This window comes from Borostomias antarcticus (genome assembly GCF_949987555.1).
Source record: "Borostomias antarcticus genome assembly, chromosome: 15".
Classification (NCBI taxonomy): domain Eukaryota; kingdom Metazoa; phylum Chordata; class Actinopteri; order Stomiiformes; family Stomiidae; genus Borostomias; species Borostomias antarcticus.
The window spans coordinates 21,305,931-21,324,620 of NC_140248.1; the positions used below are offsets into that span (position 1 = coordinate 21,305,931).

Consider the following 18,690-nt stretch of genomic DNA (forward strand, 5'->3'; position numbering starts at 1 on the left):
TAGTGACTTAAAAACTAATATGGATTTGGATGTAGCATAGAACCTTGTTTAGTTTATTACCATGTCTGGGCTGATCCCTTGGATGGTTCTTAAACCAGATTTTTTGTGTCTCCAGACATAGATGACTTTATTGTGGATGATGATGGCCAACCTATCACCAAGAAGAAGGGCAAGAAGTTCTCAGGATACACAGATGCGTAAGTGCTTTCGAAGTTGTCTGTGTCTCTATAGATGTATTAAATGTTTGACCTCTTTCTCTCTCTCTCTCTCTCTCTCTCTCCCTCTCTCCCCCTTTATCTTACTCTCCCCTCCACAGAGCCCTCCAGGAAGCCCAGGAGATTTTTGGTGGAGACTTTGACTTTGCTGACTTTGATGCAGACGCATATGACCAGGGCGAGGAAGAGGAGGAAGACCAAGATGAAGAGGGCTGGGACCGGCCCAAGAAGCAGACTAAGAGGAGGGTGGGGAGGAAGAGCATATTTGAGATCTACGAGCCCAGCGAGCTTGAGAGCAGTCACATGACTGACCAAGACAACGAGATCCGCTCCACAGACATGCCAGAGAGATTCCAGGTGCGTATTAAGCCCAATTCTCACCAACCCGACATTCGACCGAAAACCGTGGGGGTTCTGGATTTCTCCGCCGGCCACGATGGGCTGGGTATTACTGCGTAATACTTTTAATTTGCCTAATTCCCATCTTTTTGGCTATTTTCAGATCTGTAGCTACATTAGTTCCAATATGCCCAATACGTGTTTGTGTATCCCCTCCCGCCCTTTTTTTTTCTTGAAAATCCAATAAAGATATTTATAAAAAATAAAAACAACACAAAAAAACATGGGGGTTCTAACTGGCAGTCCACCTCAGGTTGGTGTGAATTTCGTTCGTTTACACCAAAGACGAAGCCTGTAAAATAGTATTCGGAACAGCCCTAATGCTCTGTTGGTGTCAAGGTGCCATTGACATTTGCTCTGCATGTTTGTCACCTTCTTATGCTTGTCCTTTAGCTGCGTTCCATCCCAGTGAAGCCTGCTGAGGATGATGAGTTGGAGGAAGAAGCAGAGTGGATCTATAGACATGCGTTCTCCACCCTCACCATCTCCTTGCAGGTATGACCCCTCACCTATCACTAGGGAATTGTGGAATTGTTACCTGCAGCAATTGGCACTCTTGGTAAATATGAGCAAAAAAATATGAGCAAAAAATGTTGGATACAATTCAATTTATTACCTCCACCCAGGACGAAGTCCAGGGGAGGAGGTTATGTTTTCAGGGGCGTGTGTTAGTCTGTTTGTCAGCACGATTACGCAAAACTACCAGACCGATTTTTAATGAGGTGGAGGGGTGTAGCATGGGCCAAATTAAATTTTGGAAGCAGCTGCTCCCTGAGGGTGGTTAGTTTATCTCGGCTTGAGCATGCGTCATGCTACAGCAACCCCGCCTGGTGTTCGTTCTCTGTAAAGCGCATTGTGTTGCCTCTGGGTATGAAATGCGCTATACAAATAAAGCTTTGATTGATTGATTGGTGTCACAATCATGGTCATAAGAGAGACAAGTAATAATTATAATTATTATAATAATTACTCGAGGGTCTTTATTACCACACATAACACACATAGACACACGTGAGAGAGTGGCAACACAGCACACATAACACATGCACACAGCTTCAGTGTTCGCCAGTGGGATTTTTACTCTGCATTGATCCCATCCAAGCTGGGTTAGGGTTAGGGTCCAGAGGCAGCCAGGGAAGCAGCAGCCTCATCTGTGGCACCGAGGGACCAAGTCCAAGTGCTCAGTCCAAGTCCTGGTCAGGGACAGAACTGAAGAGCGATCTGTTCTTCTGCATGGTGTTCCATGTGGAGTGAACCCGGGAGAGCATGGAGAGAACATGTAAACTCCACACAGAAAGGCCCAGAAGAAAGCGCTTTTTAAAAATATTTTTTGTAAAATATAAATCGGAATGTGTACTTCAATAAAATTTTGTTCATATGAATGCGCTATCTAATCTGTATTGAGGTCTGTGGACTGTTAGCTGTGAATGTCTGAGGATGCATGCTAGTGACTACATAGCGGAATATTTTTCAATTTCTCAAATGATGTCTTGGGACCCCTAATAAAATAAATCTCTGAGCAATTGTCATAATAAAAATATATTTATATTATAATATAAATATAATTTACATATTTTCCAGTGCTGAGCATTTGATACACAATAAAATGAATTTTACTCATCTTTACCAATACTTCTGGAGGGCACTGTTTTACTGTATCTCGTCATCAGGAGAGCACAGACTACCTAGACAGAGGCACGACCACTAACTTCAGCAGAAAAGGCCCTAGCACCATCGCCAAGATTAAGGAAGCGCTCAACTTCATGAGGAACCAGCATTTTGAGGTACATTATTTTGCTGAGCAGTATTTTTCTGGCCCTGAGAACTTCTCATACCCCCTGCAACCCAGTCTATGCATCTTGTCTGGTCCCCTCCTCTCAGGTTCCATTCATAGCGTTCTATAGGAAGGAGTATGTGGAACCGGAGCTCAACATCAATGACCTGTGGAAGGTGTGGCAGTGGGATGAGAAGGTATGTGTATGACCATGTCTAGCTGAAAGTACACCTGAAAATTCACTTAGAAAATATTTTTCAGGCACTGGCCATCATTCACTTCCTGTGTTCTGAACCCACTTTTAACATCCCCAGTGGACCCAGCTGAAGACTAGGAAGCAGAACCTGTCCCGTCTGTTCCAGCGGATGCAGGCCTACCAGTTTGAGCAGATCTCTGCTGACCCTGATAAACCTCTGGCTGACGGCATCCGGGCCCTGGACACAGGCGACTTGGAGCGGTAGGTTGTAGTGCATCTTGGGAAACACACAAAGGGTCAATGTAACCTTCATCAAGCTCTGTTACAGGGTACCCATGGGGTCTTAATTTGAATTTAATATTCTCAAAATAAGGACTTAAAGGTATTTAATTTTGTTTACAAAGGTCTTAAATTGTGTACTTGTCCTTTTGTAGGATTAAATAAATACTGTAGTGACATAAATAACTGTCGGTGTGACTTGGATATTACGACGGTAGCCTACAAGTACTGTTTTCGTCAGTGTTGACGTTGGGGTGAGCACGACTTGGTCAGTCAGTTGTTTAGTGATGCTAGATCAAACTTAGTGATGTACGCCGTCTTGTTTCTCCCACATGTGAAATTAGGCACAATTTCAGAGTCGTAAAACTATTTTGCCCGAAGGCTTTGTGAGCTGATTTATGCTGTATCACGTGCATAGAGCCACAATGAGCCCGCAACTTCACCGGCTGCACAGACGATGCGCCTGTATTGTTAGCACTGCTAGTAGAAGTAACCGCTGTGCTGGATGGCTCTGCTATAGCTATTGCTATAGGTGCTTGCTGCTGTCACCGACAAGCAGTGTAGTTCATCCGAGAGCTGTTGATATTGGCATTGGAGCAAAGACATGGAGAGGGGTGACGTGGGCTCTTAATGCGACAAATTGGCCTATGCATCTTTTTAATTTAGTTATATTAGAATACACACACACCTCAGTCACAAAGATATTGTATATTAAATATGAATGTGAGTGGGTTTAATAAAATGCTTTAAATTGAAGTATTTGGTAAATTATTTTCTAGGCCTTAAAATCCATACCGATTTTATATTCATACTTTGGCCAGTATGTCTGTGAAGTTGGCATTACATTTCATTGTAAGTGGTGTTAAAAAGGTCTTAAAGTCTCAAAATTAACTTTGAGAACCCTGGGGGGACCCTTGTTAGTTCAGACTCTCAGGACTACTAAATTGTTTGCTCAACATACAAAACAATTGCAGCCTACTTCTACACTTCTTGTTCTTGTTCAACTAACTTCTCTCACACATGCGCAGGAGGTAACATAGCACTTAACACCCTGTGTTAACTTATTTCCCAAGATACACTATCACACATATTGTTAACTTTAAGAAAGGTAATGGTAGAAGCAGATAAGGGTAATTTGATACCACAAGTAGTCTAAGGGATCCCACAGTGATGACATGTAAGACATATTTGAAATGTTTCTTTTTCCCCTCCCTCTCCCTACTTTAGACTGAAAGACGTCCAGTCCATCGATGAGCTGAGTGATGTGTACAACCACTTCCTGCTCTACTATGGCAGAGACATCCCCAAGATGCAGAATGCTGTCAAGACCAAGAAGAAGAAGCTCAAGAAGATCAAGGAGGTGTCCGAGGAAGACGGTATGAACAAACAATGGATGGACAGTTGTCTTTTCTCTCACTCAAGTATTTAATTGCGAACTACTGTCATTTTTATATGTCTTCCATTCTATGGCTGCTCTCTTCCTTTTTGAAGGGGAAGAAGCTGAGGTGGAGGTAGAGGAAGAGGAGGAAGAGCACAAGGGGCCGGACCTGAAGCTGGCATCTCGTAGGGACATGTACAGCATCTGTCAAAACGCTGGGCTTGGTGAGTATATTTCTACTTTAGACCTAGTCAAGAAGTTGGCCTTTAATGAGAATTGGACCAGGCCCTGCCAATGCTGTCTGTTTTCACTATAGCCTTTTCTCTCCCACTCGCTCTCTGCCTAGATGGCCTGGCCAAGAAGTTTGGGCTGACTCCAGAGCAGTTTGGAGAGAATCTGCGAGACAGCTACCAGCGTCATGAGACTGAGCAGTTTCCCGCTGAGCCTGTAGAGCTGGCCAAAGACTACATCTGCAGGTGATGGTTAATTGATACCCACTTTCTGTCTTATTCACACTCACAATATCCATTTGCTCAAGTTTACTTATGCACTGTCCTCTCTCTGACCTGCACTCTTCTCCCTGACTTTTACTTTTATGCTCTTTTCTATAACACCATGGGTTTTCACACTGATCCCGTCTACCTGGCGCTGTAGTCAGTTCAACAGTCCTGAGGCAGTGCTGGAGGGGACCAGGTACATGGTGGCCATGCAGATCGCCAGGGAGCCTCTGGTCAGGCATGTCCTTAGGCAGACCTTCCAGGAGAGGGCCAAGATCAACATCAAGCCCACCAAGAAGGGCAAGAAGGTACAAACCTTACAACCATGCAGTAGTAACAGTCTGAGTAGAGTCTACCAAAAATATTTAGATTATAACCTGCACAATGCAAGACTTCTCATTTAATCTTTACTAAAAGACAGAAACGGGCTGTGTAGGGTCGATCGTATCTACCAGAAGCCGCTGCCACCTTACCATCTATACTATAATTAGAGAAACAGTACGACAGGGTCCAACCGGGTAGGTAGGCTCAACCATGCACTTCACTGCCTAGCCACCAGAGGGCGCTGCCGCGGGATTGAAACGGCCATGGCTGTATTTCAAACTGAAAGGCTAATCCCTACGCCCTACACCCTACGGAATATCTTCCCTTCGTAGTGAGCACTGTGAAAGACATAGGTGTCAAAATAACGCTCTTGCTTCAACGTCATTCTCAGGGCTGTCGCATGTGTCAACAGCCTGTCACAAGCTATCGCTAACCATAACCATTGTTAATGAATGAATCCTATCTAAACTGAAGCTACGCTTTTGGAGTGGGAAAGTGATGTGTCCTGATCTCAGGCTAATATAAGCCCAAATCGGCGGGGTCATCAGAGAATTTCACAAAGTAATTGTGCATCACCTCTTTTAGCAGCTGAGTTTGACACAGCTGTAGCCTATCGGCCTATTCATATCTCAGCCAAACACAAATGGTAAATCTTACTCAAGTAAATTATAGCCAATTAATCGATAGTCGATTAACTGTTAACATCCCTAGATATAACAGTAGTAAAACCCTTTGTAATCACTAGGTCAAATTATGCTAATTTCTCCATTGCACCTTCTTGCTATAGGATGTGGACGAGGCCCACTTTGCCTACTCCTTCAAGTACCTGAAGAACAAGCCTGTGAAGGAGTTGAACGGAGATCAGTTCTTAAAGATGTGTCTGGCAGAGGAGGAGGGGCTGCTCACCATAGACATCTGCATTGACCTCATAGGGGTCAAAGGGTAAGAGGAACACAGGTGCTGTTTAGCAACACTGGTCTTTTCCAGAACGGGGCTTGTTTACCAGGTCCAAGGATAACATTGGTTCTGTTATATCTCCCCTTCTCTCTCTCTCTCTCTCTCTCTCTCTCTCTCTCTCTCTCTCCCTCTCTCAGGTTTGCTGGGGATCAGACCTACTTTGATGAGATCAAGCAGTTCTACTACAGGGATGAGTTTAGTCACCAGGTGCAGGAGTGGAACAGACAGAGAACCCTGGCCATAGAGAGATCTCTCACCCAGTTCCTCTACCCGCAGATAGCCAAGGAGCTCAAGAACAAGCTCATTGCTGAGGCCAAGGAGAACATTGTCAAGGTAAATTCAACAAAAAAGGTTCTAGGGATGGGTCATGATTTTCAAATAGTCATTAAATAAAATGAAAAAATTCAAATGGTTTATGCAACTATGGTCCTGTCTTTTAGTATAGTATATTTTCCCTTGTTTTTACCAGCTAGATGGGCTAGATGATAATGTACAAACAGTAAATATGCAAAAAACTGCAGCTGTCATGCCAAATTGTGTCTTGTAGCAAAATTGTGTCCGGGGTGATGTAATGGTCTGTCGTTGCTATACCAATGTGGCGATAACAAAGGTAGCGATAACGTTTCCAAACAGAATAAATCCCCCACACATAAACACACAGTTCAATATTTCTGTAAGAAGACAAAGAAGACATCTGCTGGAAAAATATATTTTTTCTCATGGACAGATTAAAGTCTGTGATGACAACAAAAACACTTCTTTGTTTGACTGCTTGGAGCATATCACAGGGATTTCTCAAACTGAATAAATAGCACACGCGTAAACACAAAACTGCTTTCCTATTTCTAGTAAGTAGGGCATCTTCTGGAAAAAATACATTTTCCCATGGACAGAAATCTGGGGATGAGTTATTTTCTCTCTCCGCCTGCCCCGTGATAAGCAGGCTAGTCACTTGTACTGTCCCTTTGTGCGTGGCACATTTGGAGCTTTACCCCCATGTGTGAATGTGAACTACAATGGGTAGTCCTAGGGACTAGGGAGTTCTAGGGACTAGTCCCAGGGCGAAAGGTACTGGGGAATTTCTGGTGGGAAAGTGGCTTATATGTAGGGGTGGATAGTATGACATGTCTAATTGATGTAGATTTTCACTCTTGTGATATTGTCCTCAGTCGTGTTGCAGACGTCTGTATAACTGGCTGAAGGTAGCTCCATACAGACCAGACCAGCAGGTGGAGGAGGACGATGATCTGATGGACGAGAGTCAGGGCAAAGGCATCAGAGTACTGGGAGTGGCGTTTGCCGACAGCAGGTAGGTGCGTGTGCGTGTGTGTGTGTGTGTGCGCGTGCGTGTGTGTGTGTGTGTGCGCGCGTGTGTGTGTGTGTAAATAGTGGTTGTCATCATGCACTGATGAGAAGCTCATAACTGAATTTTGCTATTTACCATAGAGATACACCTGTGTTCTGCTCTTTGATCAATGGAGAGGGAGAGGTGGTGGACTTCCTGCGTCTGCCCTATTTCCTTAAGAGGAGGAACGCCTGGAGGGAGGACGAGAGGGAGAAGAAGGTACAGTACAAATGGAGTACGTAAGGGATAATCAACGAGTAGGTGTGCGTTAAACGGTTTTAAAGCACGACGTGGAGGCGAAGAACCACCCGGTATTATATGTATTATATTATGGAGCTACGAACACACAAAAACAGACATCAACACCGACTCGAACGGCCTTCATTGTGGTGAATCGGGAATGTGATTGGACTAACAAAATGTTTCAAGCTCTCTACTAAGAAAGAGTTTTCAAGTGGAAAAAAAGTTTGGAAGAAAAAAAAGTTTGGAAAAAATGGCATTACATTGACAGACACCCTAAGTGACACGCTAAAGGGAGGCATTCCTCCCTTCCATAGATATCTATGGGTCCTCCAGCTGCATTATATAGATGTCACTGTTGGAGCTTTAGAATTTCAATAATGGGTTTTTATCCATAGGGAAAACCTGCTTTATGAACAAAACTGAGATAATATTAAATATTATTTAGAAATAAATAAATTCATATATTTATATTTTAATCCCTCTCTTCTCCAAAAACTGAGGAGGACTGTCCTCCCCTACCTCAATGGACGAGCCTCCTCTGATAAATGCATAGATTACAGCGTATCAGGGTATGCTTGGTAGTGTATTCGTTTTCACCTCTTATTTATGTTTTTTGTCCTTAGATCCTGGATATTGAAACCCTGAAGAAGTTTCTGATCAGTAAGAAGCCTCACGTGGTGGCTGTTGCTGGGGAGAACAGGTGAGCCCCAGTTCGTCTGTCTCATGCTGTTCTGGTCGGGGCTGGGCTGTTAAATGGTAAATGGACTGCACTTATATAGCGCTTTTCCACCTTAGCAGCACTCAAAGCGCTTTACAATGGCCTCATTCACCCATTCACACACATTCACACACCAATGGCGGTAGCTGCCATGCAACGCGCTAACCTGCTCATTGGGAGCAATTTGGGGTTAGGTGTCTCGCTCAAGGACACTTCGACATGTGGACAGTCGGAGCTGGGATTCGAACCACTGACCCTTCGATCATTTAACGACCCGCTCTACCAACTGAGCTACAGCCACCACTGTTGAGCACGTATTGATGCACATGGTGCTGTTGGTGTGTAGGGACTCCCACATGGTGATGGAGGACATCAAGAGGGCCGTCAGTGAGTTGGAGCAGGAGTCTTCTCTGCCTGCAGTGGGAGTAGAGTTGGTTGACAATGAGCTGGCTATGCTCTACATGAACAGCAAGAAGTCTGAGGTACACAATTGACCGTGCACACAGTCACACACACATGTTGAATAGACCACTTATTGTTTCACGTAGACCACTTGCCACACAATTTAACCATGCCCCCTACCCCCCTCCCTATCCCCTCCAGATTGACTTCAGGGACTACCCCCCCCTGCTGCGCCAGGCTGTGTCTGTGGCCAGAAAAATCCAGGACCCCCTGGTGGAATACGCCCAGGTCTGCAGCACTGATGAGGACATCCTCTGCCTCAAACTGCACCCACTACAGGTAACACACACAGGCATGCATGCACACTCTTAAAGGGATAGTTTTCGACTTACCCATTATGTTATTGTTTGTTTGAGATTATTTTCATCTGATTCCATGCTGTCGCTCCTGTGAGTATTCATGTCGCGCTAAGACTAGGGCAATGCAATGGTACAGGCTAGCATCCACTACCAAACTCACAAAAAGGAGAATTCCAGTCTATGATTTTGTAGCCTCTAAACACATATAATGTGTCTTGTTTACAATGAAATTAGATTTCTTTCTTTTTTTTTTTTTTTTTTTTTTTTTTTTAAGTTGAATAAACTGAATTTGGTGGTTACACACACACTGTTATTTTAAAAGACTCAATTAACCAGCATGCATTGTGCGAAATGGACCAGCTGGACCAAGCTGAACGCATGGAGGTATGGCCTTATCAGGAGCAAAGCATAGCCCGCGAGCTAACATTTGTGTCACTATCGGGGTCTCTCAACTAAAGTAAAATCAAAGAAACTAAATAGTAGAAAATAAACACTGTCGACAGTGCCAAAATACTGTTTCGTTTGTGGATGCAAGGATACAGCTAAACCTGCGGGAGTGAGTTTTCATGTCTCATGCCAGAACGAGACCCTCAGCTCTGCAGCCAGTGGCTAGCTAGCAGCTACAATCCCCTCTCCGTCAACACACTGAAAACAGAAACATTAACGTTGAAGAACCAACCACAACGACACCTCAAAAAGTAACCCCATGAACTCAGGTAAATGAAACATCTGTTTTGGGTGTTGGCTGTCATCTTGATTTGTGTGGGATCATATATTTTTCATTGTATCTTTGGTGAACTAATTTATCTAGACTGCTATCCTGACAAGGCTAAGTTATAGGGTATAGCCTATGACTAGCCTATGGTGGTTTGTAAATTCACTCTCTTGAAATATGCTCCATCTAGGCTGAGGTTGGAACATTGGCTAGGAATAACTTGTCCAGTGTGTTACTGTAGATATGAAAAATAAGATCAACGTGCTCAACTCAGGCCAGTCTTTTGACAACTGGTTATTAGATCCTAAAAGTAGTTGATAATGTGAAAAATGAACATGGCTTATCATCTTTGAGCACTTTTATAGTCTCTTTTTTCACTGTAGAATATGATCAATTTTCCAGCTCAACTAGTTTGTTTGCTACATCTTGTGAGTGTTACTAGTAAACAAGACTCCTGTTCTGTTCATGACCAAACAGTATACAGTTTGTGAAGGCTGGTTCTAGGCATGGGTGACATAGCTGTAGACATAATTTATATATATTTTAACTTATATTTTGTGGATACTGTATTAATTAAATGCATCTTTACAGCAGGGACCATCTGGACCTATAAGAAGCCCTGCTGTGTTATTTGAGGTATGGACACCAACTTCTCCAGTGTTGAGCTCAATACCCTTTACACTCAGGCAGTAGCATATTTGCATATGTGTGTATATGTGTGAGAGAGAGACGAGAGAAATAAATGCCCGTATTAGTGTGCTTATCCTCATAGCTGCGATTGTCCTCTTATCTCTTTCTCAGGCAAATCTGTGATCTTGCAAGTGTGGAGCAAGCGTTCTAGAGAATGGGTCTCCAAGGAGAGGTTTGAACCACCAACTACAGGACCAGATGGATTGAGCTGGTTTTGGAGCAGAGGCCAGATCAAAGTGTCATCTTCAAGGATCAATCTTCCTTTCTCCAAAGAACAGTCCTGCCAGCCAACATTACAGTCCAAAGCCAACCAAAGATGATGATGATGATTTCACACACCCAATACCACCACCTTGCAAATGCCAACACCAATTTCATACACCTGTGTATTACTTTTGGGAAAAGAGAAAACACAAAGAGGAAATACTCATATGTAGGGGGCCAAGCACTGAAGGTGCAAGGCACCCTGTTGTAATTGGTAGTTTTATTAAGGGGCCCAAGCATGAATGTGTGAGGCACCCTGTTGTTATTATTAGTTTTTCTATTACCATTTCTGCCATGGAAGTCTATTGCAGCGCCTATGACCGACTGGTCACTTTTTAAGAAACATTGCTAGATGGTAATGCTAGGAAGCCATGAAACAAATCTTGTATCGATTGGCCAAAGCGGAGCGCTTTAGCAACCGATTGAAATTGCAAACTTTGAACAGGCATACCTCATGCCCCTATTTTCTCTGTCGAAGTAGGGCTGCGGTGCGATACATAACGCTACCTATAAATGTAAACACCGGTACTACATTAGGTAGGTAACTTGAAGTATCGCTCTGCCATAGACCCTGTAGTATGTAGAATGCATTGAGCAGATCCACTATGGCATAGTAACGCTATACGTACAGCAGAGGAAGGCATGCACCAAATGAACAGTAGATTATCAATATTGCATTGCCCGTTTTCACAAAACATTATTTTCATTATTTATTTCGTATTTGTCCTACAGAAAGTTAAAATCACTTTTTTTGTGCGTGGCAACGCACCATAGATAGCAAACGTCTGGTTGTCAATCCCGCCGTTCCGTTGTTGACCTGTATTTCTATGTTGCCACCACCACTCCCATGCAGAAGGTCATGGGTTCAAGCACCGGTATGGAAGATTCTTTTGTCACTGGATGTTATAAAAGCTATGTAAAAATGTGGTAACCTGGTGGTGCTATGTCAGTTATTGAATTCATGTGCAGTAATTGAACATTTGAAATTATACCTACAGTATAGATGTCTCAGTAATTAGTAGAAAAAGAGGTAAAGCGCACAACTCCTGAATAAGTAAGTGTGCAGGTGCACGGTTGGTAAAGTTCAAAAGAAAAAAGGGAGATCGAACTGGAACAAGCCAGCCACGCACATAAGCCAGGCTTGACCTGGCCTGGTTTTAAAACCATTAATCGCTGATATTAAATTCACTACTGATTTTGAATAAATGTGTATATTTTGGACCATTCGTTTTCAATCCGTTTGTAAAGAAGTCTCTTAACTGTCATCTAGCAGATTTTATTGGTAATATAAAACAATAGAACGCAGCTTTAAATTCAAGGCTTGAGCCGATACTATCGAGTGATCTGATAAACAAGCTTACGTTAGCTGGCTAGCTAGATAGATATAGACAGTATTTGATTGAAGTCATCACGGTTAAGGTCTATATAGCTTTACATAGTTATGTTTTGCGTTGACTTGCTTGCTCTATCTGGCTAGCATAGCAACCTGACTGAGCTGGCAAAACAACCTGGCTGGCTAGCTAACATGGCCGGCAGCTTGTGTGATGGTAAACTAGTTACAATGAATCAGAGGGATGCATCCAAAACATGTATATTGCAAACCTGGCAAAGAATGCTGGCATCTAAGAAACCGACTGGCTAGAACAAGCTAGTTAGCTCGCAACCAAACTCAAAAAGACGTGCTTTGATGTTGGCTAGCGCTAGCTAAGCTAACAAGGAATCATCCAAGGTCATTGTCTGGAGCTGAGCATCATGAGCTCCATTATGTTGGTCTAGCTATCCACTGAATAGCAAGATAAATAGCTAGCTAAATATATCAGCCGACAAGATCAGTTATTTTGTTTCACCCCTGGTAAGAAGAAGAATTGTGCAACCTTGTCAAATTTTTTGAATTTTGGCATTGACTTGGTACCGAAGTATCGGTTCTTGTGACGGGTTCACTGTGCACTTGTTAGATAAATAATAAGTAATCCCCATTTGTCCCTCTGTCTCCTAGGAACAAGTAGTGAAGGAGGACCTGCTGAGTGCTCTGTACTGTGAATTCATCAACCGGGTCAACGAGGTGGGCGTGGATGTGAACAGAGCCATTGCTCACCCCTATACTCAGAGCCTGGTCCAGTTTGTCTGTGGCCTCGGACTCAGGAAGGGATCCCACCTTCTCAAGGTAAGATTGTGTGTGTGTGTGCTGTAGCTAGGCTATGTGTTGTGGACTGAATGGGTTCACATTTTTCCCATTTAGGCGATGCATTTTCAGCAATGCTTTTGCGATTTATTTTCAGCTATTCAGAATTCATATGCATTTTCTGCAAGAAATGTATTTTTTTCTAGTAATGTTTTTATTTTTTGTAAATAAATATTGTTAATATTGTAAATATTTATTTACCTAAGTTATGTGCACTCATTTCATTTCAGCTTAGTGTAGAGAAATGCACCGATACTCCGCCTTACTTTGCACGTCTATGATGATACTGTTGACGCCATGTGTCCGTGACATGCGCGCCCCACGACAACACATCGGGAGACCTACCACGCCCCCCCTGAAAAAATTCTAGGGGAGACACTGTCTGTCTGGATAGACTGGCTAAGAAAAGAAGTGTCAGGTTTTAATTTGTTTGTATTTTCCCCATCCAGATCCTGAAGCAGAACAATACTCGCCTGGAGAACAGGACCCAGCTTGTCACCATGTGTCACATGGGCCCCAAGGTCTTCATCAACTGTGCTGGCTTCATCAAGATAGACACCGCCTCACTTGGAGACAGGTGTGTGTTTGGCCATGTGGGATGTCTTCAGGTTTTTTGTGTTAGTATTTCTTGGCATTTAAGGTGGTGCATCTGTGGATGCGAGTTGTAGATATGCTCAGACTGTGGGAGAGAGAATCTGGTTCTAGCTCACTTACCCTCTCCCTCATCATGCAGCACGGATTCATACATCGAGGTTCTGGATGGTTCTCGTGTCCACCCTGAGACGTATGAGTGGGCTCGCAAGATGGCTGTGGATGCCCTGGAATATGATGAGTCAGCAGAGGACGCCAATCCTGCTGGAGCACTGGAGGAGATTCTGGAGAATCCTGAACGTCTCAAAGACTTGGACCTGGATGCTTTCGCTGAGGAGCTGGAAAGACAGGTCAGTAGCGTGTGTTGTGTGCTGTTTTTTTGTTTGTTTGATTTTTAAGCGGTGCAGCCGCTTCTATACGTGACACGTGTCACCAATACTGTTGCACACCAGCACTAGAGGGCAGGCATGAGGAAAGCATGGCTGGCTTCAGACAGCTGTATCTCAAGAAGTACAAATGTCATAGCTTAGATATTTACACCGTAGGAATTCTGGAAACCACATGAACATTTTGAGATATAATATGTCAGTGTACCTTACAAACTGTAGGAGTGGTGACAAGTTAGAAAATGAGTATGAATTTGGAATTACCCACTGCCGCTAGAGCGGAGTTCTGAACATTCCGCCATTCATGTGAATGGGGAGGCATGGTTTTCAAACAACACTGAGTATTTAAAAAAAGCATTGCTGGCATTGCTTAGATATTTGAATGTAAGTGACATGCAGCCTGGAAATCTGAACATTTTGGTGCATGTGTAAGTACTGTGAAAATTATAAAACTTAAACAATGGTGTCAGTTCACAAAATGTGTGAATATTTTCAAATCACCAACCGCCACCACTCTTAACAACTTAACATTCCATCATTTATTTCAATGGGACAAAAACTATGAATAAAACTTAAGGACAGCTGCTTCTATGCGTGACGTGTGCCTGTTAGTAGAATGAGATTTAGACACACCAGTAGTGTTGCACACCAACATTAGAGGGCAGTAAAGATTTCTCATAAACTTACTTCACCACCTGGTTGTGATTTTTTGTTTTGTTATACTGTACGAATCCCCCGCAAGGGGAAATTGTCGTCTTCTCTTTTATCTCAACCGTCAGTTGAGTCGAGCATAGGGCCCTCCAGGCACCAGATAAGTGGCCCAGACTAGTTAGATAGATACTTTAATGATCCTACTAGGGGGCCTCCAACCACACACAGTGCAATAGTAACAGCAGTAGTGTTACCAAGCTGAAAAAAATGTTGTCATACTGTAACCCACCCCTTGTTCAACAGGGTTATGGTAACAAGGGTATCACGCTGTATGACATTCGCGCTGAGCTGAGCTGCAGGTACAAAGACCTGAGAGTTCCCTACAGAGCCCCTAACACTGAGGAGGTCTTCAACCTGCTCACCAAGGAGACCCCCGAGACCTTCTATATAGGTAGTGCACACACACCTCTTTCATGCAGATCACACACACACATACACACACACACACACACTGCTGCGTTCCATTTGGCTGGGAAGTGGTGAGGTGGGAGAGATGGAGACCCACCTCTGTCACCCACGAGGTAACCGCGTTACAGTAGACACCAACAACAGCTCGAACAAAGATGAACGTTAGCTAGCTTTGTTTGCCGAACCAGTACATAACAATGGTATTTGGCGCATACAAAAGAGGTAGCAAACATCCGTCCTCAGAAAAGTTGGGGAATACTGTGTGTACGACTGATTTAATCAGAAGTGCTAATAAAACAGTATTATTAAAGTGTCACTTACTGTAGTTATACAGGGATCTGCCATCTTGTTCATGACTTCCAGAGCGAACTGGGGGTAGGGTCGAGTGGTACGAGTTCACGAGTGGAGAAAATCGAGAGGGGTGTTCCAGTTAAAACTGCGAGTAGTATCTAGTAAATCACAACTTCACGGCCGAAATGGAAAGCAGAAACACACACACAAGCAGCAACACACACACACACACATCATATTTTTCTTTTGTTCCCAGGTAAGCTAATCACCAGTATCGTGACGGGGATAGCTCACCGGCGTCCCCAGGGGGAGAGTTATGACCAGGCCATCCGCAATGATGCCACCGGGTTGTGGCAGTGCCCCTTCTGCCAGCAGGACAACTTCCCTGAACTCAGTGAGGTATAGTACAATACCGGACCCTTGACCTCTCACCCTAACCTGCACAGTGAACCTGTCTTCCCCCCCACCAAGGATGTATGTCGTCAGTATGTGTAAGTGGTGTGGTGTTTTCTAGTTTAGATTTTTTTTTTATATAGAGCCAGCATATAAGTCTGTCATATTTTTGATTGGTCTAAAATGTATCAATTTATTTGAAAGTAATAAGTGAATTACAATATCAGTGATTAACTAGTAATAGTAAAATGGAAAAATAGTTAAAGCTGCATTCATTGATTTCATGCATATTTTCAAAACTAATTAAAACCACCTGATATCAGATTGTTTCACTGAGCCATAGTGTCATTATAGCGTCCTACTTCACTGACCAGTCGCCTGCCTGTTGTCATTCCTGTATTTATGCCTATGTTCTCAATAGCCTTTGATCCCCTGTGCATTATATGGCTCTGCCAATTACTTTTAGACTGTGAGATCTAAAAACTACAGGCACGACAGTCGTTTGATGTGAGAGGTTCAGCGATGTTACAACTTTGAAAATCGTGTAGAGTATAGCCGGCTTTCCACGGGTCAATCTAACACCTCCCCTCGATTTCATCTGGTGGGGGACAACTATGTGAATGACCAGTGGTTCTTTTTTGGGCCCCCCTTTCATAGTAGAATACATTTCAGCCCCATTCTCTTACATTTTCTTTCCCCAAGGAGGGCACACACCACAGTTTGGGGACCACTGGTCGCTTAGCGTACACATTCGCTTGGGGTAGTCTGATTTTTTTTAAGTGAAACTCCCCCTGTCTATAGGTTATTCCTTTCGCACTCTCCCATCATTTTTTCTTCATCTCTCCTACATCTCTGCCTCTCTCTCTCCACCAGGTGTGGAACCACTTTGACAGTGGTTCGTGTCCGGGTCAGGCCATTGGGGTGCGAGCCAGGATGGATAATGGGGTCCAAGGTTTCATCCCCACCAAGTTCCTCAGTGACAAGGTGGTCAAGCACCCTGAGGATAGAGTCAAGGTGAGAGACGACACTCACAAAATGGTGAGACTATCGCTGGAGTGGAATAAGCTGGGTTAGTTGGGTGTTATTGAGTCACAATGTCACCATTGAAGATGAATCAAGGTCAAGGTGCAGTATGCGGTTTGGCTCAGAAGCACTTTCTGTTTGTCAGTTCTCATTACATCCCGACAGCAGTCCATAAAGAAAGTGCTCTGACACTAAAATGAACTAATCCGTGATCTGTCGGAGTCGCAGGACTGTAATAAGTGTGTCCAATCGTTTTGAGTTAACAACTTGAAATGATTGGATGGCTCACCTGCCTGTCAACCTACCTACCTGCCTAGTGAGTGTAATTAGTTTTCCCCCAGTTTGGAGGAGTGGGCGAGGGGGAAAGAGCAAGGATTTTGGGGAGAGGGCGAGGATTTTGTCGGTTTCATTTTTCAAAGTCTAACTGGAAATCACAAACTGCATACTGCACCTTTAATCAATCAGTACTGATGGTAAAAGCTTACCGATTCTGTCTCCTCGTTATCTAGGTGGGCATGACGGTGCACTGCCGCATCATGAAGATCGACATTGAGAAGTTCAGTGTTGACCTGACCTGCCGCACCTCTGACCTGATGGATAAGAACAACGAATGGAAACTACCCAAAGACACCTACTACGACTTTGATGAAGAGACGGACGACACCAAGCAAGAGGAGGAGCTCAAGAAGAAGCAGAACAGAACCAGTCAGTATACAGAACCAGTCAGTTTACAGAACAGAACCAGTCAGTATACAGTACCAGTCACACAGTCAGTTACAGAACAGAACCAGTCAGTATACAGTACCAGTCAGTTTACAGAACAGAACCAGTCACTTTAGACATTCAGTACACTAGCAGAATTACAATGGCTAAATGTGATATACAAATATGCTGGGAAATATACGGCTAAATCCCTGTTCCACCTCATCGGTCTATTCCTCCATCTCACTTTCCCTCTCTTTCCAGCCTATATCAAACGTGTCATCGCCCACCCCTCCTTCCACAACATCAACTTCAAGCAAGCAGAGAAGATGATGGAGTCCATGGACCAGGGAGACGTGGTGATTAGACCCAGCAGCAAAGGAGAAAACCACCTCACCGTCACCTGGAAGGTCAGGATAGAGGGGTGGAGTCAGGATAGAGGTGTGGAGACGGATGGAGACAGCAGATTGATGTACTAGCAGATGAATTCATCTCAATCCCCAATCTGATGATGTGTTGGACAGGTGGCTGATGGTATATACCAGCATGTAGACGTGAGAGAGGAGGGGAAGGAGAACGCCTTCAGTCTGGGACACACTCTCTGGATCAGCAATGAGGTGTGTGTGCGTGCGTGCGTGCGTGCGTGTGTGTGTGTGTGTGTGGACATTTTTATAATATTTATATTCCACATTTACAACTGACTTCTTATTGCTCCCTCTCAATATCTGTCGCTTTCCTTCTGTCCCTCTCTCTTTCTCTGTAGGAATTTGAGGATCTAGATGAGATCACTGCTCGGTACATTCAGCCAATGGCAGCGTTTGCTCGTGATCTGCTTGGACATAAATACTTCCATGACTGCAATGGAGGAGACAGGAAGGTATGGGGAGATGAGTGTGAGGGAGTGATATAAGGGTGGTTATCTTTTATTCTTGCTGCTGACAAAGATGCTGGATACTGGTTTGTTATAGCAATCACGTTTTCATTCATCTACACCTTTTTCTTTCTAATTTTCTCTCTCACAAATAGAAAATGGAGGAGCTGCTGATCAGATCAAAGAAGGAAAAACCCACTTTTATTCCCTACTTTATGTCAGCCTGTAAAGATTTACCAGGGAAGTTCATACTGGGCTATCAGCCTCGTGGCAAGCCCCGGTGAGTAGCCACCATTTCCTGCCAAAGATAAGCTACTCCCAGTAATCATAGAAATATAAGGTTCTGTCCACTCATACGTGGTCACCACCCTTGAAAG

The 18,690-nt window shown here is 43.8% G+C and overlaps 1 protein-coding gene across 1 annotated transcript in view; it reads left to right on the forward strand.

Annotated features, from left to right (window-relative positions):
* supt6h (SPT6 homolog, histone chaperone and transcription elongation factor) overlaps positions 1-18,690 on the forward strand; it is a 28,024-nt gene that overhangs the window by 5,465 nt on the left and 3,869 nt on the right. Inside the window, exons 6-33 of the mRNA XM_084449975.1 lie at positions 116-197; positions 317-572; positions 1,008-1,109; positions 2,285-2,398; positions 2,496-2,585; positions 2,703-2,845; positions 4,091-4,239; positions 4,355-4,465; positions 4,588-4,717; positions 4,896-5,046; positions 5,850-6,004; positions 6,157-6,352; positions 7,189-7,328; positions 7,466-7,583; positions 8,231-8,307; positions 8,672-8,807; positions 8,929-9,066; positions 12,752-12,919; positions 13,387-13,514; positions 13,671-13,878; positions 14,869-15,016; positions 15,581-15,723; positions 16,591-16,731; positions 17,250-17,445; positions 17,707-17,852; positions 17,967-18,059; positions 18,206-18,319; positions 18,469-18,593. Of these exons, the coding sequence (XP_084306101.1) occupies positions 116-197; positions 317-572; positions 1,008-1,109; positions 2,285-2,398; positions 2,496-2,585; positions 2,703-2,845; positions 4,091-4,239; positions 4,355-4,465; positions 4,588-4,717; positions 4,896-5,046; positions 5,850-6,004; positions 6,157-6,352; positions 7,189-7,328; positions 7,466-7,583; positions 8,231-8,307; positions 8,672-8,807; positions 8,929-9,066; positions 12,752-12,919; positions 13,387-13,514; positions 13,671-13,878; positions 14,869-15,016; positions 15,581-15,723; positions 16,591-16,731; positions 17,250-17,445; positions 17,707-17,852; positions 17,967-18,059; positions 18,206-18,319; positions 18,469-18,593 (3,898 nt within the window). The remainder of the gene's footprint in view (positions 1-115; positions 198-316; positions 573-1,007; positions 1,110-2,284; positions 2,399-2,495; positions 2,586-2,702; positions 2,846-4,090; positions 4,240-4,354; positions 4,466-4,587; positions 4,718-4,895; positions 5,047-5,849; positions 6,005-6,156; positions 6,353-7,188; positions 7,329-7,465; positions 7,584-8,230; positions 8,308-8,671; positions 8,808-8,928; positions 9,067-12,751; positions 12,920-13,386; positions 13,515-13,670; positions 13,879-14,868; positions 15,017-15,580; positions 15,724-16,590; positions 16,732-17,249; positions 17,446-17,706; positions 17,853-17,966; positions 18,060-18,205; positions 18,320-18,468; positions 18,594-18,690) is intronic.